At 48.5% G+C, this 23,600-nt stretch overlaps 1 protein-coding gene across 1 annotated transcript in view; it reads left to right on the forward strand.

The window, feature by feature from the left end:
• The window catches only part of wg (Wnt family member 1 wingless), a 64,331-nt gene extending 41,560 nt beyond the window's left edge, over positions 1 to 22,771 (forward strand). The window contains exons 3-4 of the mRNA XM_084592788.1: positions 17,753 to 18,021; positions 22,262 to 22,771. Of these exons, the coding sequence (XP_084448914.1) occupies positions 17,753 to 18,021; positions 22,262 to 22,771 (779 nt within the window). The remainder of the gene's footprint in view (positions 1 to 17,752; positions 18,022 to 22,261) is intronic.
• Positions 22,772 to 23,600: the final 829 nt, after the last annotated feature.

The raw sequence follows: 23,600 nt of genomic DNA on the forward strand, positions 1-23,600 counted from the left end.
ATAATCCGAAAAACTTCCCGCACTCTTGTCTCTTGCATTATACAGCGAATGGCGTTCGCAGAATAGAGGGAGGTGAAAAAAAAAAACGATAACTAAATGAGACAACGTCGGGACAAGTGAAAATCAGAATGCCCCGCGGTGACGAAAGAGGTCACAGGTCAATCGTCGGCTCCTCTCCAGTCATCAAGTGGCGGGAGGGAGGGGAGGGGACACCTCCGTTTCGCCAAAAGCGGTCCATCTATTCGGCAGCACAAGCGAGTCGCCAATGGTCATCGTGCGTGCACACGGACCAAGCTTTGTGCGGAGAAGCGACCGCAGGCTCTATACGTGACCAGGTGGGAGGTTGCAGAATTGGCCCTCAACGGCTGTGGGTGGAGAGGGACAGCGCTTGGAAAGAAGGGCACTCTGAGGAGAGAGGCCCTCATATGGTTTTGCACGAGGGTCTCCACCCAACATTAAATCGCTCCTCTCCCCCCCCCCCCCCCCCCCCCCCTTTTTTCCTTCGTAACCGCTCGTTCTATAGAGCGGTGCCTTCCCTCCTATATCGTGAGCGCCGGGCTGGGCAGACATGGCATCGTGAACTCTGCAACATTAGCGGACGGCTCTTTTATGTTTTTTTTTTCTTTTTGCTTTTGCTTTTTACTCCTGCCCTATTCTGTCCTGTCTGCCGCCTCTCGATGGGCACTGAAATATGCATGTGCTAAGCCGGGACGACTATGTGGACGGATTGCAGTGAACTCGTTTCCACCTGCGGCTAACTTTGTATACTTGTATGGAGACGAGACCAACGAATTACAGCCAGCACCGCCGTAGGAATAAGTTTGGTTAACCATGGGTCGTAAGATACTTCATTAACACTTCTTTCTGGGCGAGTTGGTTCGTCGGCGCTTGTGTCTCGTCTCTTGTCCTTAGTGGTCGTGTGTGTTTGCGCTCTATCAAAGTTTTCCAAAAATGGGTCGTAATCCACGAAATCATAAAAAGGCAATGACGTGAGTAGCGCATGCACCATATAACGTCGCGCTATTCTATGCGTTCAGTTTTGAGCGTTATTTGACTGTTTCTGAAGTGAATGGGGTAGCCATGTTGTAGATATATGCATTAAGGTTTTCTATCATCCACTAATGTTCCACACCGTAGCCGAAAACTCCCTCCATTAAACTCGTCTCTATTTAATGGCTTTTTTGTCCTGTTACACCTCGAAAATTCCGTCAATATCAGGGGAAAAAATTGAATTACAGTGCTTAACTTTTCTTTTTCAAAATGCATAGATATTCCTTCCTGCTAAACTTTTATTTTCAGTTTTAGTCACTTTGTTTTCAACAAACCATGTTGCTGGGCTAGTTGGTCTAACATCTTCTAAAACTGGGAAAAAACCCTGGCGCAAAAAATTCCTACACACAGTTCACACACACCTTTGTCTCTCTATTTAGTATGTGTGAATTTTTAGAACCAGGGTTTTTTCCCAGTTGAAAAAAAAAAAAAAAAAAAAGTTGTTTTCAAGATTGACAATTTTAGCAGGTTCCCTGACAAAAAGCTGAAATGAAAGCTTTTTGAGGTCAGGCAGTTGGTGACAGATAGCAACGACAGCAGTACGATAATTTCTACAATTATATATTGCTAATAAAGTAATGCATAGTTTTTATCCAATGTTAACGAAAAGAATACATGCGATAAAGGCACTATATGATACACTGCAAAAACAAAGCTATACTCTTCCAATACATGTAGCAACAATGCAGCAAACTATCAACGAGCGCGTAAGAAGCACAAAACAACTTCGTTATTGCTTTAATAATATGACGTGAAACTGTAAGGTAAAAACGCTATACAACCCAGGTTTGACGAAAAAAAAAATGAGCGCAGACGTTCACGTTCTGATATTGTACTGATAATATTAGAATGATGCAGCTTATCTAAAGGAACTTGCGTTTTATGGGTTAAAGAAAAAGAAAAAAAAAAAGAAAATGTGGTTGGGCCAGTGGCGTAGCATTTCACATTTTTGGACCGGCATGTGATATTGAGGTATTAGAATGTGAGGTTGCGGTCCTTATAGGTACATTAAATATTGCTAATATTTTTCAAAGCAAGGTGAAATGGTAGAGGACTCACTAGTTGCAAAGAGGTTGAATATCAGTAATCACCTGATAAAGCAGTCCTTTCAAATTACATAGTACGCTTTGTTGTTTAGGCAAGGTATAGTGTTTCTTTATGGACGCAGCAACGGACGAAGGATATTTGTTTAACGATAGTAGTTGTCGCTCCCAAGGTATTATAATTCAGGTGTAAGCGAAAAAGGACACATGAAATTTGTATCCTAATATTCATAGGCAGGAGGTCCTGGGTTCTACATAGGGCGCTATAAAGCAGATGACCGCTTCTTAGCTATTTGTTTACCATTGCTATTTCATCACACCTGGCTTGAAAACGTTGCACCGAATTTTTTGTTCCCCTTTATGATATTAAAGGATTGAAGACCTAATTCGAACTAGCGACACAGAGCCATGAGTTTGTTTTTAAAATGTAATAAAACTCAATTGAATTTATTTGCATTTATTTTATGCTATTGATGTTCGGCTATTGACTCAGGGCCAGCATTTTTAACAACGTGTTATTACCCATTCTAAACAGATCGGCTTCATTATCTGCATTATAGGACATATAGTCGTCAAATACACTACAAAATAAACCCGATATCCTTTATATAGATACTGAATAGAAAACAGTCCAAAGGATGTTGTGCTAGGTACACCGTATCTAGTCTATTAGGCATGGTGAAACTAGCTGAACAGAAAAACATTGGCGCATTTATTATCACTGATTACACTGAGACAGAACAGGTGAAAAGACCAACTGCAGAATTCAGTGCAGAACAGGATTGAATATGGCAAAAAAAAAAAAAAATAGAATCAAGTAGAGGCAAGGTTTGGGTGCGCAGGTTATTAATATCCGCAAATTTTTGTTTGCTGTTTGTTTTTTTTTTCTTGCCGAAGCCTCCGCTCAGAGTAAACCTTTACCTGTTAGCGAACTAAAGAGTTTAAAGCTTGAGCCATCTTAACTAACTCTACTCTTCGAATCCTTTCGACATCTGTAAGTTTATGCGATGTTCTACCTGAAAACTAGTAGTACTAGTTCAAATACTTACAGATACATGGAGCGCCGTAGGAAGGTGCAGTATATACATCGAACTCTTCTCTCTACAACGGGCTTTTTGTCGTACACGAGTGTACTGTGGCGTAAACACTTAACAAGTGACGAGGTTTAAATCGATGTCTACTGCAATGTTAAAAGCTGTTCAATGTGGGCCATCGGAACAAGAAATCAAGACTTAATAGGGGGAAATCCAGCTAGATATCGACAGAAATAATAATGTGCGAGTATTAAGATTATTGCAATTGGCTTAAGCAAACGTTTTGTTTAGTTATCCTCTAAACATGACGCACAAGAATGAGTGAAAACACGCTAGAGATTGGCTGAACATATAATCTCTCATAACACATATGCACACAGCATGCGCATGATTTCACAGATAAGCATTAAAACGGTACAGAAATTAAGTATTTATCACATGTATATTGTCTACGGTCTTTTGTTTTTCCGACAGTCCTCACTCTTCCTTTCTACCACCTGCCACTTCTCGCTCACAAAGGTGCTGCCGGTTTATCTGGAGAACGGTGCCATTAAGGCCGTCGCGTCAATACAATGCAGAACCCATTTATAGCGGCGAACTTCCTGCAGCAAAGCTTCATTCGCAGCTGGGAGCTGAAAAAGCAACACCCATTAGGTCTTCTCAGGCTTATAACCTGTTCCACATCAAACCAGCTGCAGACGGTATAATTCGAGACTATAGTCGAAGTTTATGATCAGGTGTATAGTTCTATTGCATGTGCACTATAAATTGAATAGTCATTCATTAAAATAACGTACAGGTGGTCTCCTCTGCGCCTTCAGACCACCAAAAGCCACGAATGCATAATAATACCCTCCTCCCCCTGCCCCACCTGCTGCGCCACCTTACTATAGGTTTTCTGGCGTTGTACATATAAGCAATGACCTCTGATCGACTTTAGTTTAATCTTCTTCACAGCATGACACCGATGTGGAGTGGAGAAAGTATAAGACGTTTCGATTCTCGAGCGTCTTTGCTGGCGCTGGCCGATCGAGACGCCATAGTACAAGAAAACGAAGGCCATCGACTTGCTCATCCCCATGTTCACCTTGTCACGCGCTCTCACATCGCAAGCGCTGCCAGCAGCTGCTCAAGGCTGCACAGCCGACCCGTTTCTATACGCTAAAGGTGATCGAAGACTGCTGTTACGGGAGGCGCGTGGCGCGCCGTTCGATTTCTTCAATGATTGGAGACATTACAGTTCGATTTACTGCGAAATTTCTTCTATCGGTTTACACAAATTTTCAAGGGTGTTCATGTGTTCGATACAACAAATAATTCGAAATATCCGGCTTGCATATGTCTGGGCTCGGCTGCATGCGGTATTAAAGCTCGGTTTATGCCAACTCAGCGAGACTATGGGACCACCGCGCTTGCGCTTATAATGGCCAAGGTGTGAGAAAAGCAGCAGTTCCGCGTCCAGACAATAACCAGCCGCGCTGACCGCGCACCACTTAAAGCACGCACGCGCTAAACGACCCCGTTGCTCCACGGAACAGTGTGCCCACGCAGTCCGCGGTCAGGAGGGCGCGAGAAGCTACGCAGTGAAGGAAGGGACAGCGGCAGCTTCCACCGGCTGTTGCATGCTGCTGCGGGGGCGAGAGCAAAAGGGAAAGTTGGTGGTGATCGTAAAACCGGAGGGTTGTCATTATTAGGGCCATTAAAAAGGCACCTGGTCCTCTCCGGGGGGCGAAGTTTGGGCCGTCAGCGCTGAGCGAGCACTTCCACTCCTGAACACGTTCCTTCTCCGTTGAGCGGCAGGGCTATGCGTCAAGCATCCCGCTGTTGTTGATCGCGCCGCGCCGTGGGTCGAAGAGAAATTTCGCGAGACCGGGCCCTGTTGTTTTCTCTTCTGTACCATGTTTCCGCGCGTGTGCGGAAAGCGAACAAACGGAAAGAAGAAAATAAGCTCTCTTTCCGTATACGCGCTCGTTCGCGCGGACCTCTCAGGCGCGCGAGAGCCCTTTTACGACCTCCGTGGTCTTCTTGTTCCGTCTTCCCGCTCGTTGTCTCTCCCACGCCGCACCGCTGCCGCAGGGTGTATGCGCGTCAGAACCTCGCTCCAGTTTTGCGCGAGACGCCCCATACGTATGTAGTATACGTACCTTCAGCCGCCGACGCGCCTCTGTGCTTCTTGGGTCGTTGTCTGCAGCTCGTTTGGCGCCTCGGGATCGCAGTAGGGTTCCATGAACCCTGTACAGGCGATGGTCTCTGACCGGAACTACGGAAAGAACGCTATGCCCTTCGGAATTATATATACCTCGTCTGTATTCGTACATGATGGAGGCTTTCAGCGCTCCGCTCGCAGTCACCTCTCTATGCACGCAATTTCCATCACTCGATCGTGCATCGCGCTTGTCAGTGGGGGCAAGCGTTGATTGCGGAGCCTTCTGGATATTGCGTGAAAAGGAGGAAGAAGAAGGAAAGATTCGTTAGTGTGCCCAGGATGCAGCTGCCCGCAAGAAGCTATAGTATAGGAGAGGGCTTATTCATGGCTGCCAGTGCCGGCTAGTGCGAGATGCTTTCAATAGAACTTCGCCCGATTGGTTCCGGAACTGAAGGGTTATTGTCTTCTACACTGTCCTCTGAACAAGAGGATGGGAATGGCGGTTCTCCGCTCGTCGTCGAAGTCGCAATTGCAGCTGTGTCTCTTTCGGTTGAGTTTTATTTTCAGTTTTATTATTTTCTTTCTGCCTTTGTGTGGTCGGTGTCGGTGATACTGATTGGCGCGAGTGATTCAAAAACGTTGTGCGCAGCTTCGCAGTTACCAAAACTTCACGGCAGCAGCTTTTAGAATAGAATTTTTTTTAGTGGTTAGGTGAAGCGCATGTATGTATGCAGTTCTGTGAAAATGCGGGAGGTGCTTATATTTTTAAAAGGCAACTGTTTCTATTTAATTCTCTTCGCCATTTTAAGGTAGCCGTAAAAGCAATCATTAAGGGAAAGGGTCTCAGATGTCTCTGGAAAGGCGAACAACGAAACCCTACCCTTCTTCTCCTATCGTTTGCCTCATCTCTTACCTCTTATCGACGTTCGTTGCAGTGCTACTTGTTGTTGTGGCTGTAGGAAGAAGGAAAAGAAAATGCACGGGCCTGCTACTGGCTCTGTAGCTGAGCCACCTCCGCTGCCTCGTGCAGACAGAAGAGAAAATAGAGACGAAAGAAAACAAAGAGGGAGAGAAAGACGCGCGCCGCAGCAACAGCCGTCGTCCACCACCGAAGCGGTGGCGGGTGCAATGACGACCTACAACAGATAAAAATTCGGTGGCAGGCTAGCCCCCGCCATAAGCGGCGGTGACCTACCTGCCCCAGACAATTATAATTGGTTTACAAGAGAGGCGCGGTATATCTGTCACACTTTCTCCGGCAAGTGCGAGTTTGGACGATACACCATCGCTCCTTCCAAGGATGCGGGATCGAATCCCGGCCTCGGCGGCCGCTTTTCGATGGAGGCGAAAAGCAAGACGCCCGTGTGCTGTGCGATGTCAGTGCACGTTAAAGAACCCCAGGTGGTCGAAATTTCCGGAGTCCTCCACTACGGCGTCTCTCATAGCCTGAGTCGCTTTGGGACGTTAAACCCCACAAACCAACCAACCAACCTTTAGCTTGGCGTTCCTTGGCGCGCGTTCAAGTGTAGGATAGCAGATGGCAGGAACGCTGCAAAGAGAACACATCACACATCTCGCAGAATTTCGCGCGCAGATCCAACTCCTTAAGAATGCGTTTGCAGATCTCGCGCACAAAAATCGCGTACAACTGACGCGCCGTACTCGATTCCGTTCCATGAGCCTAGAAATTATTTCGCCTTAATAGGGCTGCTTGAAGAAAGTTTACGGTACTATACCGAGTAATGAAGTTAGGTAGGTTGTTAGACTGAGATGATTTAAAGGATGCAGCGTGTTCCCTTAAGCGCTCATTAAGACATCGGCCAGTCTGGCCTATGTAGACGCGGCTTATAGGGACTTCGTAAACAACACCTACTTTGCAAGCAACGAACTTAGTTGCATGTTTGACGCTACAAGCCGTTTTTTTTTTTTTTTTTTTTTTTCTTAAGGCTTTGGCTCACCAGTGCGCAAATACTTAGGTGGCTGTTCCTAGCCCTACGGGGCTGGGATGGTAGGTCAACGCCGCTTGCGGCGGGGGTTAGCCAGCCACCGAATTTTTATCTGTTATAGGCCGTCATTGCACCCGCCACCACTTAGGTGGTGGACGACGGCTGTTGCGGCGCGTCTTTTCTCTCCCTCTTCTTTTTCTCTGTTCTCTACTTTCTCTCTTCTGTCCGCACGAGGCAGCGGAGGTGGCTCAGCTACAGAGCCAGTAGCAGGCCCGTGCATTTTCTTTTCCTTCTTCCTACAACCACAACAATAACGCAAAGACGACAGTTTTCGAGGTGCCGTAAAAACGACGTCTACATAAACTTGCTTGCTATCCTTTTTATGTTATGCGATGCGCGGTGAACGTAAGGCATCACCACGGATTTCTTTTTCTGTCTGCCATAAGTGGCAGTGCTGGGAACAGGTTCACTCTTTTCATGTTTGCTTTGCTGCTCAAGCAAGTTTTCCGCGACAGCCGTCAGTACAGAAGCAGGATAGCCAGCATCCTTGAGGCGTGCGGCCTGAAGTGCGAAACTCGACTTGGATAGCACGGATCTCAAAGACAAGGAGATGATACCACGCTTCACGAGTTTAGAATGTGAGGAATGATACGGTAGAGGGGTCCTCTTTGTGCGAGGCATATATGCCTAACAAATGTAGTTTCTTATGTTAAAACACAGGCTTAGATCTAAAAACTGAAGCAAGTTATTTTGTGGTGTTCAAATGTAAAATTCATGGAACTTGTGACGGCAAAAAAACCGCCTCAGGACTGAGTCAGCAATAAAATTAATGCTATCATCCCTTAGTTGTAAAAGGAACAGGAAATCGTCAAGAAATCTAAAATCTAAAAATCTAAATCCTCGAGCTCGTACAATTTCTTTCGCTTCCAATTTCAATTGTAAGTTAGCGCTCTTACTGTGTGCCTCTCTGGTCCTCGTCTGTCTCGCGCTGTCTCCCTGTAAAACTATAATTCAGAGCTTGAAGTATTATCCTAAACTATGCTGTTCGTTCCCAATTCGCAAAAATCAGGACTTATGGCAAAGTTCGTCGTTATATAATAGACACACAAACCGTCAATGATGTTCAAGGTTTTGTCCGCACCGTATACCGGTGCGGAAAAAAGTAAACGGATCAAGCGATTTCCTTCTAAAATTTTTCACGCGTTGCATAATTGCAACTGGCAGTCGGGGTATGGACGAACCGGTAGCAGACACCAGTACCCCTTTTTTCGGAATCCCGTGCGCGAGAGTTGTGCGCGAGATCTGTGCTCTAGATTCCGCGAGATGTCTTCTTGTCTGGCGTTCCTGCCATCTTCCATCCCACACTCGAACGCGCGCCAAGGAACGCCACGCCACAGGAGCGATGGTGTATAAAAATAAATTGGTTCACAGGAAGGGAAAGGCACTTGCTCTGTCCAAACTCACACTTGCCGGAGAAAGTGTGACAGATATTGCGCATTTCCTTTCCTGTAAACGAATTATTAATTATATGTTTCACTCAACGAACGCCGATAAGAGGCAAACGATGATAGGCAAATGATAGGAGAGGAAGGTTAGAGCTTTCGCCATTCTCCTCTTAAAAGACATCTAAGAGACCCTCTAATTTTTTATTTATTTTTTTGTTTTCTTATCTCCAGCGCAGAAGGCGGGATTTCAATTTGAATGCAAAAGCGTGCTCCGTCTACTTATGTCCGCACCTGTGCATATGGTAGAGTGGGAAAATTTAGATTTATGATCAAATGTCTTGAAGTAACCTTTCTATTAAGATTTGTGTGCGAGCAGCAATTTCAGGGCATATATATATGCACACAAACATCAACAGCGTACCGGCAATGGCACGGATCAATTTGACACTAAGCCAATAGACAGTTAGGCTTATCATGCTTACGTTCATCACGGTACATACTTCCCGATTGGTATACCCAGAACTCATCTTATTGATGTTAACCAGACGGGGGTTGCGCCTGTGATCAGAAACCTCATAGGTAAATGTTACTCCGGTCCTCCTATTCTGGCATACTCAAACCATCCCTCAGACCGCTCTCAATCCCTTTTATTTCGTTGTCGAAATGAAGTCGAATGGGAGACGTTGATGGACCATTCGCGTTCAAGTGAGAACTCCTGTGACCTTCACAGCGACTCCGTGAGGCAGAGCACCCGCAGAACAAAACAAAAAAAAAAAACGCTGAAAACGCTCCACAAGTTTCACTGGAGGCTCTTGGTCATTATGAAAAGTTTCGCTGTGTTTTCCTGTTCTTGAATCATCGCGTAAAAAGAGTGCTTCCCCGACTGTCTCCGTGGTGCACTCGATATTGCACATCAATCTAGATACAACGTAAAAAGAGGGGAGAATAGAGAGAGAGACACACAGAGAGAGAGAGAGAGAGGGAGGAGGGGAGGGGGGGGGGAGTTGCTGTTGAATAGCGCTGCGCGGCGCTGTCCTCCTGTACGTCTTAGTACGTCTGAAGTACATCACCAAAAGGGTACGCCTGTCCCCTTATCTACAGTATCGAGTGGTTCTAATCTTCAGACTTAACAGGGGAGTGGGGAGAGAGCTGGGGCTTTAATGGGACGCCTTCTCTTCCCGGCGTCTCGGGCTATCTCGGGCGCAAGCAGCGCGACGTACGCGTTGCGGCGATGCGCGAGACAGACCAGCGACGCGCCAGGAGCAAGGCTTCCCAGGTGGCGTTGCTCGGGCGCGGACCGGTTTAAAAAGAGTGGCCGATAGCCGCCGCTACAGCTTAATTGCCGAGCGGCCCCCCAGGTGGATGGAGCAGCACTTCGAGGGCCGCCGGCGCGCGCGCACACACACTCCGTCGAGGGCGCCACTTCGGGGCGGGCAGCTCCGTGAAAGAGGCAGCAGTGGTGTAGGCGACGCGTGTATAATATACGGCGCTCCCGGCGCGCGCCGCACGTTCCATCGCACGCCTCGGGCGCCCCGAGCTGTGTAATTAAGCGGTCAGACTTGTGTGCTGAGAAGTGGGCGCGGACTCTGTTGGACCAGCGGCGGCAGTGTTGCTGCTGCCCCTCGTGACGCGTACTCTTTCTCCTCACTGCTTAGGACGGACGAGGATTTGCACCAGCAAAGCGCGGGTCGCCGCCGCCTCGTTAATGTTACTCACGAGCATCGCCGCCACCAGTGAGGAGCTCGAGCGCGCGTGCTCCGGCGTTTCCGGGACGACGACACTGCGTCCTGGCGGAGGAAGGCAAGGCAGCGCCGCGGCGAGGTTCCTTAGCAATTTTCACGGCCGCGCTTGGAGTGGATACGATGGCGTACTCTCGACGGCTGGACTAGACCGGATGCTTTGGCGGCGCATGCGCACTTGCGGAAAAGCAAGAGCTTTTGCGCGGCCGGACTAGACGCAGCAAAGAGCCGCCGCTGCGTCTGGTCCAATCCGATCGTGCAATAGAGCCAGCTCCCAGTGGCTCCGCAAGCGTTCATCTAAGCCTCAATGTGGTGATATGGTCGCGATAAAATCAGACCTCATCTCTCAAATCAACTAGATTGGGCAATATACGTGTCCCTAACAGCGGTAGAGCAACAGCTGATATTTCAATTCTCGTTACCGACTTTCTTTATCCATGCACAACTATTCCCAATCCTGCTGACATGCAGCAATTTCCTACTGCTTCTTCAGGGTGCTGAAGCTTGCTTCTGCCCAAGAACTTGACGTAAAAAAGATGAAACGGAGCGCTCAGGATGAAGCTTGTGCGGTGTGACCACTTGCAGCCTTATAGCATTTTCGCGTCAGGGGTAACTGCTGCGGAAGAACGCCCCATTACTGCTTTCTTCATTAAAACCTGTATATTCGTTACATAATGAGTAGGATGAGCTCAAAAAAAACTATAAGAAAAATTCACAGTACATGTAACGTGTACAGCCAAAAGAAATATAGAGAGTATGCAACCAGAATGGCTTAGATAGTGCAAAATGCCGCATGGAGGTCACAGGGCTTTTTCGCCGCGACTAAACTGTCTTTTTTGCGTGATATCCATGAGTGTCAAGGGAGGGGGGGGGGGGTTAAGAGGGGGGGGGGGGGGGGGCACTTGACCACCTCCCCCTCGCCCTGGAATTCGAGATTTTTAATGCACTCGCATTAAGAACTATACGCAGCTTGATTAGGACACTGTGGCCCCGCATATTCGTAGAAAGCTCGCTGATCGCCTCCGATAAACGTAGCCGTTTTCACGTGTTCTCGCCATAGGAGCACTCCGCATGCTTTACAGTGGACAAGAACGCGCGATGCTCTAGCTCTGCCCAGAAAATGGGGTACCGTCGGCGGGGTGCCTCGCGGTCGGTTCGGCTTTTTTACTTTATGACGCCCGTGGCCGTCTGCAAGTGTAATTTGCTCTCTTAGTTCTGTTTACAACTGTTCGGGGTTCCTGACAGTAATGAAGAACATCCCCGTCTGCAGTGTCGTTTTGTGAGCCCTCCGGTCACTTACAAGTCACCCAAATGGCGCAAAAACAACTGTTGGAGACGACAACGAAAGGCACTGTGCTAGACACGAAACCTATTCGGGCATGGGGTGTTGGTTAGAAAAGTGGGCGCGGGTGAATTCTACGAAAATTGCTGCGCGACGGCAAGCATGCGGAGTGTGTGCGGTTACTCGACTGTGCAGGTGCGCGAGTGGGCTCGAGCGGGCTCGAGCGAGATGAGTGTGTATTTTAGCCTGTTAATAAGTTTTCCATGTAGATATAGCCCATTTGTGTTTTTATGTGAGCGATTAATTGTCCTGTTGATCAAAGTGCGGATATTTTCTACCCTATCAAACCTAAGGAACTCCTTAGCAGATTTACCTCACGCGGACGATGGATATCCGACGTTAGCGTCAGCGCGTGTCTGATGCAGGGTTAGCCAGCTGCCCGGCCGAACATTGGAGTGTGAGATGTGATAACTTTGGAGCATTTAACCATAGGGATGAAAGCTGTCATCAACGGAAGTATGGATGATGTTGTGGACTCCATGCAAGTGACTAAACCAGCAATGAGCTGCCGTGATGTAGTAAACCATTATGATTCTCCTTCTCCTTGCATATGGGATTAGATTGTGGTGACAACTCCTTCTCCTTGCATATGGGATTAGATTGTGGTGACAACACCGCGAGAGCAACCGACTTGTCTCCAGAATACGACTTGGGCGAGTTTCTAGACAAAGCTAAGCACACTGGCATCCAGGACTCTTTGTTGTTACGCCTTCTTACTAATCCACGGTCGCTAATTAAAGAATAATTAACAGGGCTTTTCGATGCGAATGGCTTGACCTTGGCGGATTACACCCCTTGGCTTGCGTATATTACGTTGCAGTGAAAGGCACCCTTTGTTCTGCGTTATACTTTTCCTCCTATAGTGTTCACCGGGGTATTTGAGGTATAGTATTATTGTGCGCGCTTTCAGCAACTACAAAAAAAAAAATGCGTGATGCGTCCAGGGATTACGTAAAATCTCAATGGCATCAGGAGCTGGTGGCCTCACAGAACACTATGGATATGATGGCAGGCCATGGCAGCTACCCGTTATACAAGAGCTGAGCAGAGCACTACGCGAGCAAGTTGAAAGGAACCGCGAGTAATTATATCCTATAATTTCCGCCATTATCTGTTGCGCAACGCATGACTTTCCAATTCGTGGGAAGCAGTCTGACAGTATGGACCTTCATTGATATCCTTCGCTTTCGAGTAGAAACTGGAGATATACTCGCAGTTCTGGAACTCTTCGCTCCTTCTGCTGGCAATGCCAAGTACACTTCCGTCCGCGTCCAGAACAGTATGCTCTCTGTGGCGACATCCTGAGAGAGCAAATAGTAGCCGACGCTAACACCGCGTTTGGTTTTTTTCTTCGTCCTTACGGACGAAACTGCAGATATTCCTTAAAAACAAAAGTTCACAGCTAATTGCTTTATTGACAATGCAGGAACTGAAGTTTGCGTTCCAGAGTTGTTTCTGTGGAGATTCGTGCACGAAGCTTGAGCTACTGAATTCTGCTTTCATTGCCGCTGCCATCTTGGTATCTGATGCCAAACTGAAGTTTCAAGCCTCGTTGAACAGAGGTCTACGATGGATGTTCTACGATGCCTGGAAAATAAGGGGTGAACAGAATAATGCAGAAAGAGCATCCGAAGGCATTATTCTTCCATTGCGCAAGTCATAAACTGAATATGGTGATCGATGCTTTCAACGAGGTCTCCGAAACGCTAAACATCAAGCAAACCTTAAACTCTTTTTTTTTTTTTTTCGCGAGAGCGTGCTCCGAAAGGAATTGGTTCCCAGCATTCCGATGCTGAGTGAAACAAGATCGTCTGCAATGTTCAAGTCAGTTCGGACCTTCTCTCAGCATTACGTGGCCATATTCGAAGCACTCGAGGAGCTAGCGTCAAAGGAATCAAGCTCGAACACTGCTACTATAGGCAACGAGCTCAGATCATCTATTGTGCAACAACAATAAGCTCATTCCTCCTCTAAATTTTTCTTAATGCTGTGTGGCTTTCTTTTGCAGCCATAATTGCTGCACTTGACTGAATGATAATGGGTAGTTACTCCCGTGTTATCAACAAAGTGGAGAGAATTCGAAATAAGAGAGCAATTACTCTTGAACTTCTCTTGGGTGGATGACAATGAGTAATACAATCGTCCCCTTATTTAAAATGTCTCGCATTCTGTCACGAACATCCTAACTGTATTCTCTATGGTCTTAGTTTCGGCAGTCTCGCAATGAAAAGACAATCCTTGTTGCCCTTATCGCAAACCGTCATGAGCCAAGGGCTTGCACTCTCTGCGCACGCTTAAAAAAAGAAAAATACAAGTGTTCAACGCTCCTGAACCAAATATTGCGCGAAAGCATTAGCTGCGGATGACCGAACGTTCTTCTTCTTTACTTTTTCTTCTTCCTCAGCCCACAATAAATCCCCGCTTTAACTAACCCGTATGACCGTGCCTTAGTGGCCTATAGGTTAACTGAATGCCAGGGTCCTAGCAGGCTGATCCTGACATAACCGTCTCATGTGAAACGAGAGACCCAAGTTGGCAGCTCCTGTCGACCGCTTGAGTAGCCCAGCTCTCACCCTAGTATCACGTCGGGTGTGACGTCACAGCGTCACGTGGGTAAGACGTGGCTACCTGCCGCGCTACGCTGAAGGCTCGAAACCTAGAGTTGTATTGCTTTCACAGTAAAAGAAGTGAAAAGAAGAAAAAACCAAAAACCAAAGGGGAGGTTAATGCGTGACAACGCAGATTTCTGACTCTGGACAGGCTGGTCAGTGGCGCCATCACCGGACCTAACGACATTTTGGAGGCGGCTCTCGAACGCGCTTCGTCTTCCATGAGCCAGATTGAACACGAGCACGTCTTCGAATATGGTGGGAAGAGAGCTACGTAGAAGCGGGGGGAGAGGGTGTCAGAGCTCGGAGCGGCAGCCCTTTACCAGCGAAGGTGAAGGAGGAGACGGTGCGTTCTCGCGTGGCGACGTTCCGCCCCAAGAGCACACACCAGTGAGCACGGGGCGCCGCCCACAGCGCAAACTCACCGTTTCCTGCGGCTCAACACCGCCCGTTGCGGAGCCGATCCCGTTCGTGCCGAAAGCCTGGCTGCCACGACAGTGAGCAGCAGATCGGCTTCCGCCGTTAGCGTTCTCTCACCCCTCCCTTCTTTGACTCCCCACCCGGTGCTCTGTGCGCCGGAGGCTGCTGCGTACGCCCGGCTTGCGCACGTGCGATATGTGTATACGTTTACTCAATCTGCGGTCTCACCACGTTCTATTTGAAGGCCTTCATTCTCCCGCCAACACCCCTATTTCCTTCTCTTTTTCTCTCTATTTTTTTTTTAATCTTAAGAGCAGGATGTGAATCAGGATTTTTTTTGTGCGAGTGTTAACTTTCCTTCTGCGTCGCGCGTTTACGCTTAATTGCGCGAATCCGGCTGTTCGAAAGAACTCGTTCAGTGCGGCTGCCGCTGTTAATACCTTGCATGTATTTCGGGACGTTCAATCCCCATCAGGTTGTCAAGCATATAACGTACAAGTGGGCCAGAGTAACTGCATGCAGTTGTTTTCACCGTAGTGAAACAGAACCATACTTGACTGCAAAATTGATTCGGCTCAAGGCTGGGATTGTGCAGATATGGTGTACAAAAGCGTTACAGGAAATAAAATCCAAACTTTATTCTGCATTGCGAGAATGAGTCAACACTCAAGAGTAACACCTCACAACAATTTCACCGCTGATATGTCCAAGATTTCCTTCCTCCCTTGACAATTATATGGGTTGCCGCAGTTCAAGGCTTCAAAGGTTTTTGTGCATGCGGTAAGCTTGCCGCGCCAGCAAAATCTCCGCAAATGAACTATTGCATTTGCCATATTGATAAAAATGTCTTGCTGTTCTTTTTCTTTGTGTGAGCGTGTGTGTGTGTGTGTGTGTGTGTGTGTGTGTGTGTGTGTGTGTGTGTGTGTGTGTGTGTGTGTGTGTGTGTGTGTGTGTGTGTGTGTGTGTGTGTGTGTGTGTGTGTGTGTGTGTGTGTGTGTGTGTGTGTGTGTGTGTGTGTGTGTGTGTGTGTGTGTGTGTGTGTGTGTGTGTGTGTGTGTGTGTGTGTGTGTGTGTGTGTGTGTGTTTGTATGCCTTATTCCGTCGTTATAACAAATGTTCGCCTAGTAGGGCACCTTTGGCAACTGGCATCATAAACATGGGGCAAAGTGGATGTTATATAGGAAATGACACACCGCAGGGACAGCCTTCAAACATTTTCTACTGGACAGACCTTGGAGATCATGCCGATTGTGCATGCTGTCCAGGAATTCATTCATTCATTCATTCATTCATTCATTCATTCATTCATTCATTCATTCATTCATTCATTCATTCATTCGTTCGTTCCACGTACCCCTAAAGACCCTCGAAGGAGGGTATACATTTTATCAGGTGAAGGGCGGGGTAGGGGGGGGGGGGGTAGTTATTTGTTATAACAAATAATTAAAAAGATGAAAAAGAGTGTTACCGGCCGCGGCAATTGCTATCTAAAAAAATCTGAAGCACCTGAGCGGCTGCCGGCGGGAAAGATAGGGAGATAGCGAGGGTAAGTACAGAGGGGATCCATAGGAAGAAGGCACAGGGGGAGCTTTGTACATTATTTACAAAATACAAACGGTCAACGAGTTCACGTCGCTCGCGCGCAAGTGCCCGAGTACTGTCCACAAATGCCTGCGCTCGAGCGGCCACTGCAATAGTTTACAATGTATGTATAGTTACATCGATGTATATACATAGCCGCCCACACGTAGCGTTCTATCGCAGACAGATCGCGCGCGCGAATGCACAAGCTGCCTGGGTGGGGCGCCCGGCAGCACAGGTGAAGGGCGCTACACACGAAATTCGCAATACATAAATAGTGATAACAAACGAAGTGCCGAGGACAACGAGTTAGCAGACATAAAAATAAATAAGCGCGAAATATGCGACGACAATATGGGTAAGAGCGAATTCCGTCTTCTTCCCCGCTTCCCCCGACGCGCAGCTGTATACATTCGCTTCCAAGATATCCTCCGAGCTTTACAAAAGTGAACCGTAATGACACTTTTAAAAGTGGCGCTTTTGGATCTGAAACCTCGTGCAGTCACATTAAAGCGCGGACTCCTTGGAATTCACGAATTGTTAGAAATTAGCGAGCCGTGAGAGTATTAATTGGGCTGCAGCAATCCGCTAGTTCAACCCGTTATTGCACGATGATGGTCTTGTGATCAGGAAAGCATGCTCATATCAGCCCTTCTATACGATCCAGGCAGGGAATCGACACATTCCTTGCCCCACATTCCCTTCTGTATATATGTGTCATGCTCATATCCTTAGTTTGGACCAACACATTCATTGCACAAGCATGGCTGTGTGGTTTATCCCCCCCCGTCTGCCCTCTACTCCATGCTTATCTTGCGCACTACCTGCTCCACTCGATCCCCTATCACTGTTCAAGCTGCTTTTTAACTCCCTCCATCATCGTCTGTCCTTTCAAGCACACCATGGCTTCTCGAGAGCAAGATAGCTTGGCCTAACCTGTCACGCGAAGCTCATCTTGAGCAGTTGATTTTTCTCCACCTAAATAAAGTGCTTTACTACTACTACTACTACTACTACTACTACTACTACTACTACTACTACTACTACTACTACTACTACTACTACTACTACTACTACTACTAGACTAGCACTGTTTTCAATAACCTATAGCTGTATCAGCCCCAGGATATTTACATTTCCTTTAGTGGACGCGGAGTGTTGTGTAGGGTTTAGCTTGTACTTCATTATTACATGAGGGATTTACCACCATGGAATAATTTCAGTTCAGAAGAATTTCTTCGCTCCGGAATTTTGTGAGATGAAGTTATTGAAACATGGCATAGAACATGCGCATGAGAATGCTGCCGCAGCCTTTGTTGCGGAAGCAGTATTTATATACTCTGTGCCTTTATGAACTTTAATCTGACTGTATTTTTTATTTGCATAAATTTGCGCAGGCTGCCGCGAGACGGCGTTCGTGTACGCCGTGACGAGCGCCGGCGTGGCGCATGCCGTATCACGCGCGTGCAGCGAGGGCGCCATCGACACCTGCACCTGCGACTACCGGCAACGGGGGCCCCCCTCGGGGCTCGACTGGCAGTGGGGCGGCTGCTCGGACAACGTCCACTTCGGATACAAGTTCGCCCGGGCGTTCGTCGACGCCGCCGAGAGGGGCCGCGACCTGCGCTTCGTCATCAACCTGCACAACAACGAGGCTGGCAGGCTGGTACGTGATACAACTAACGCCACCTCCCGCACTTCCGAACCATACTCCACAGCTCGAACTTGTCTGGCCTTCCACCGGAAAAGTTCCACGCTGCATGCAGGCGAACTTCTCCAGAGGTCAGCGCTGGGTATACGGTAGACGTGGGCGCCAGCCGGCGTTGTGGCGTTCCAGTGCCGATCTTTCTGAGCGCACTAGGCGCACTATATGCGCAACCGAGGGGACAGGTCTTGACCCTCGGTGTGTCTTCTTCACACCCGCCCCGTGGGGGCTGCCGCAGCGCGGCGGGGTGACTCCAAATGGGGGCTCTTTAGGCGGCCCCCCCTCGCGCCACGAGGCCATGAAGAATCGAGGATTGGGTTTCGGAAGCGAAGCGCCCGTCGAAAAGCGCAGACTGGTACCCCCCGCCGACTTGCCGACCGCCAGGGGGGCAGTGGCGGCCATAACTCAATGTGTCACCGAAATCCTGCTCCCGGGACCCTTGCCCACTCTCGGGCGGCCTTCTTGCTCTGGTCCTTCTCTTCACTTTCCTTCCTTTCGTGCTTCCTTCATTTCTTGCTTCTTACCCGCCGCACTCAAGACCGCGCTCTTTAATATTGCATCTTTCGGCTTCTCTCTGCGTCCAGCTTTTCTTGAACGAAGACGCGGACGCAGCGGGAACTGTGTTTTGCTGAGGGCTCGCTCTCTCCCTCTTTCTGCTCGACGTTGGCCGCTTTGCTGACGCACTCTCTCTCTCTCTCTCTCTCGCACCTACACGGAGTCAGTAAATTGAAGAGACTCTACAGACGCCACTGCTGGCCGTGATGTTGCGAGGGCACATGGGAAAGAGAGACGTGGAGACCGCAGCATGCAGGTATAGAAAGTGGGGTATGGACAGGAGGAGGTGTGGGACCCGGGCGGTATTGGGCTTTTGGCGCTTGCTGCGTTTGGCGTGCATATGAGTCTTCGAGCACTGCTACATCGCGAGGTGAAGAGGGAGAAGCCACAGCGCACCTCGGAAGAGGGTACCTTTCCCACTTTTTGGGAACGGTCGGGACAGGATGCGGAGGGGGCAAGCGAAAGGAATGCGATACGGGGATCTTTCTCTCTCTCGGTCGTACCTGTTGCTACCACCTTTATTTTATTTTATTTATTTTTTCCGTGCCGCGGAGCTGCCGCTGACCTTTCCTTGTTCCAAGGCCTTGTAAGCTGCATGGAAATCTCCCTCCCCTCGCTGTAGTCGATGACAAGCGTTGCGTAAGTGGTTGTGTGGGTGGGAGGTAATGCGTCTTGCTCCACAGTGACGCGTTGTTGCTTGCTCATTTTTCTCGCTTCAACTTACTGCATCTAATTTGTTTCTTTCTTTTTCCTTTCCCCTCGCCTTCTCACCGCTTTAGAATCCCCGAGACCGGGTCTCGTACGGCACAGGCATTGATTGGCACACTCACTCTGAAAGAGGCCCACAGATAATAACTAAGAGCTTGCGCACCATCGTCTTTCTCTTCTTGGGGACCTTATGAGTTCTGAGTCGCTAGAGTATGCGACTAACTTGACAAAACAGCTCTTGGGCTGTGTCGTGCCTGTGTCAGCGTTTGTCCCATTCGCATTTTCTTTTATCGGCGAAGCGCTACCTCGCAACCAGAGCTTCGTTAATGGCTGGCCGTATGACTGATAGTGGGCTAGCACAAGTCGTGTGTGGTGGCGCCCCCTCCTGTCCCCGTCGTGATTGATGCGATGCGCGAGAAATGGATGCATGCGACGCCTCTTCGGTTTTCCCTCTTCTCTTTTTTTTTTTTTTTTCGTTCTTTGTTAATCTGCGCTCGGCATCAGGTATATTGGATTCCGTTGTACGCGCGTTGAGAATGGCTCTCCCTCGCCCCTCAGCTTGTTCGACGTTTGGCATGCGTTGCTCTGTCCTATGTTTTGCTCAAAGGACACACACTGTGGTCTGCAGCGAACATCGTCTCTCTTCTCTTTATCGATGCGACAGCGAGGACATGATTTGTTTAACATTCCGCACACGTAGGGGCAGGCAGAGCGCTGAGAAAATGTTAATGAAAAGAAACAGGGTGTGTTTCCAGTTGCTAAAATAATTTCATGCAACGAACTAATAGATTAGAGGTTCGTGCGCTTAACCCGTGTCTTTTTTTTTTTTTTCATTCATGGGTTAGTTACCTAATTCTATTAGAAAGAAAATGCGCTGGGCATAATGTGCAGGTCGCTAACAGAGCAATGTGGGCGTATATATCAACTTCTATTCATTCGGATTACACTGTAAACAAAATCACTCCCTTTTTATGTGTATAACTTGCACCTTGAAGAAAGGGTGCTTCAGTACTTCAATGCACCCTTTATGGAGCTTTCTGGAGGGCGTGAGTTACGAACACAGAACAGACGCAGAACACACCGCTATCACAGTGCTCAATTAAAAGTACACGTTAAGCGGCCCCAAAATTTTATGGTGCGCTACCACTAAGGCACTCATCGATTTCACTGATATCTTTCTATAAAGTCTGCTTGATCTTGAAGACCGAGCAGGGAGTTTGAAGGCCGCGGCCGGCCGGGTCGAACCGTCATCCTTAAGATCAGCATTCGAGTGCGCTAGCCACTGAGCCACCGCGGCGAGGCGGCGGACTGATGGGGCTTTGATGCGCAGCGACTGTAGAATAGATAAACTTATGATGTGCAGGAGTTGAAGAGCTATGAAATGGGGCAAAATTATTAGGCACAGGGGCTCAGCTGCTACGAATGTCCAACAGTTATGAAGCAGGCCAACTGAAGAGGTGTGGATGAGTAGTAGCTAGATTGGACCAACATGTAGAGGCGTAGTAATTATGGTGATGGCCAACTGATGATAAACAAATGTTTATCAGCCTTGAAGCCGGCCATATTATAAACTGCAGTGTTTAGTTGCAAGGAGGTATAGCCAAACCGAACGGGCTGTAGGTGCATTCCCAAGGGCTGCACCATGTTGTACGCAACTTTGCTTTATGCGCACGGAATTGGCTGCGTCCAATTTATTGAATGTATAGATCTGTGGAATTCATGTCGAATAAGCAAAGGATGGAATGTAGATGCCCAGTTATAGATATATTAAGTGATCCTCTCAATGGGCGCGAGTGCATGCAATACCTATGGAATGGACCAACTCACTTGGTGCAGTAGTGCAACTGCTATGTGTTGGACATATATATATACTTATATGGGTATCTGTGCAGCAGGTCCGAAATCGTCCAGTTCTTTGGTGGTACCTGTACCTGTGGATTGGGCCAGCTTGGCAGGGTGTAAGTGTGCAATGGTTATGGAGTCTGCTAAGTCATTTCGTCCCAACATACATAAGGTATGGAGTCAACCAAGCAATTTGGTGCAGTTGTTTAACAGCTATGCGTACAGAATAGCCACTGATAGATGAGTATTTTTGCAGTAATTATAGAGCCTATCCCCTAGAGAGATGTGTAAACGTCAGTATATATGTATCTATGAAACGGGTTAAGTGACACAGTACATATTTCGATTAGCTGTTGAATGGGTGAACTCAATAGGTGCAAGTGTACAGGACTACAGCTTCGGTGAAGCTGCACCCTTATCGAGCCTGAGAAGCCTGCAAGTATTTTAGTATGTGGTCTTGAGCACAACCCCCGGTACCTCTCCTCTCTTCTTGCATAATTATAACCTTCTCTTTTTTATGTGTCCTTCCATGCAAATACTACACAAGCTAATGTTCGTGCAAAGAACTTTTTGTAGTCCTGTAACATGACACCTCCGCATCATGCACACAGCAGCGTGACTTAAGTGTCCGCACATCTCTTGGTTTTGAGCTTATACGTCAGCAGTGTAATACAATTATCCCATGCCCATACAGTGACTAGGCTACTGCTTCACTATATGGGGGTATCGCAACCAGTAAGTAAATGCATCAGTGAAGCTGCGGTAGGCCCGGGGCTAACCTACAATTAAATAAGCCAACATACGCGTCGCATGTGGTTCCGTGAAGTGCCTCACTCATCTTATTTTCTTTATTCAGGAGTCTACAAAATGTACTAGTAGAACTGAAACGCAGAGAGCTGAAGGGACAAACTCTCTTCATCTTCAGAGGTTTCTCACATTTTTTGAAAAACTTGGCTGGGCGATGAAAGTGGGGATGTTACGTGTATGCATGATGGCAGGCAATGGAATAACCGCGGCAGCCCGTCCGACGGGCTGCGTGAGTGCCACAAGCTGTCTCAGTGCGTAGAGTAAGTTGCTGTGATTCCTTCCTTTGCAGCAGGTGACGACGGAGACGCGTCGCGAGTGCAAGTGTCACGGCATGTCCGGCAGCTGCACAGTCAAGACATGCTGGATGCGGCTGCCCTCCTTCCGCGACGTGGGCAACCAGCTCAAGGAACGCTTCGACGGTGCCTCTCGGGTGTTGCTCAGCAACCAGGGCAACATACGCGGATTCCGGGGCCGCCGACGCAAGGGCCAGCCGCGCTCCTTCCACCTGAAGCCCTTCTATCCGGACCACAGGCCCCCCTCGCGCAAGGATCTCGTCTACTTCGAGAACTCTCCCGACTTCTGCGTGCCCAACGCGCGCCTCGGCGTTCACGGCACCCGCGGCCGCCACTGCAACGAGTCATCGGCCGGTGTGGACGGCTGCGAGCTCATGTGCTGCGGTCGCGGCCACCGCACCGAGGTACGCGAGGACCTGGAGCGGTGCGCCTGCACTTTCCACTGGTGCTGCCAGGTTAAGTGCAAGGTGTGCAAGGTTCGCCGCACCGTGCACACTTGTCTCTGAGCGGAGCAACGGTGCAGTGCACCCGGACGACAATGGTGGGCAAGCAAGCGCGGGCGACTCGCTGGTCTGTGTCGTCACGTCGCCCACGTGCGAACGCAGTGCGCGCGACCCGAGCGTTGATCTCTTCGCCGGCGAGGACGTTGGTGCACACCGGGACTGATAAAGTGCAGAACATGGTCGACGCTGGGCGCCCTGGTCTGAATACGATGCACGTGAGGTTCTACAACTCCTCCGCCTGTTGTCGGCCGTGCTCGGCGAGTTAGACGACGAGTGGGAAGTGCGTCGTCGAGCGTCTGTTCCCAACGACTTTGCCGGTGAGCCGTTGTGAAGAGCGGCTGTGGTGACAGTATGTGTTTATAAAGGACCGAGTGGTACGGAATGTGAATAAGGTGCTCGGATTTGTACCGACAACAGGTCAGAGCCGGGAATACTGTTTCTTTCTAGCTCGCCGTTCAGCCCTCTTGTAACAAAGTGAGACGCAAATAGCAGTGCCATTAGACCATGAGGAGCCGCAGTGCTGAGGGAAATTTTACTTCCTCTTCAAAAGTGCTTGCACGTGAGGGGGGGGGGGGGGGGGTTGTTCTCGACGAAGCAGATTCTTACGTGCTCAGGCAGTGAACAGCACCATTTGAAGTTCTACATTGAAATGCGTATAGTATAAGAAAGCGAAGAGACAACTTCTTAGAGAGAAAAGCATAGAAAAGCCCATACCAAATATTTCTGCTATAAAGAGGAGTTGCTTATCATTTATGATTTTTGTCATGACTGGAGCACTTGCAGAAAACTAACGATAGTTCTCTTGATGCAAGCATGGAGACGTGTATGGCAG

Source organism: Amblyomma maculatum, chromosome 2, assembly GCF_055883805.1.
Source record: "Amblyomma maculatum isolate TAMU_Amacu chromosome 2, ASM5588380v1, whole genome shotgun sequence".
Classification (NCBI taxonomy): domain Eukaryota; kingdom Metazoa; phylum Arthropoda; class Arachnida; order Ixodida; family Ixodidae; genus Amblyomma; species Amblyomma maculatum.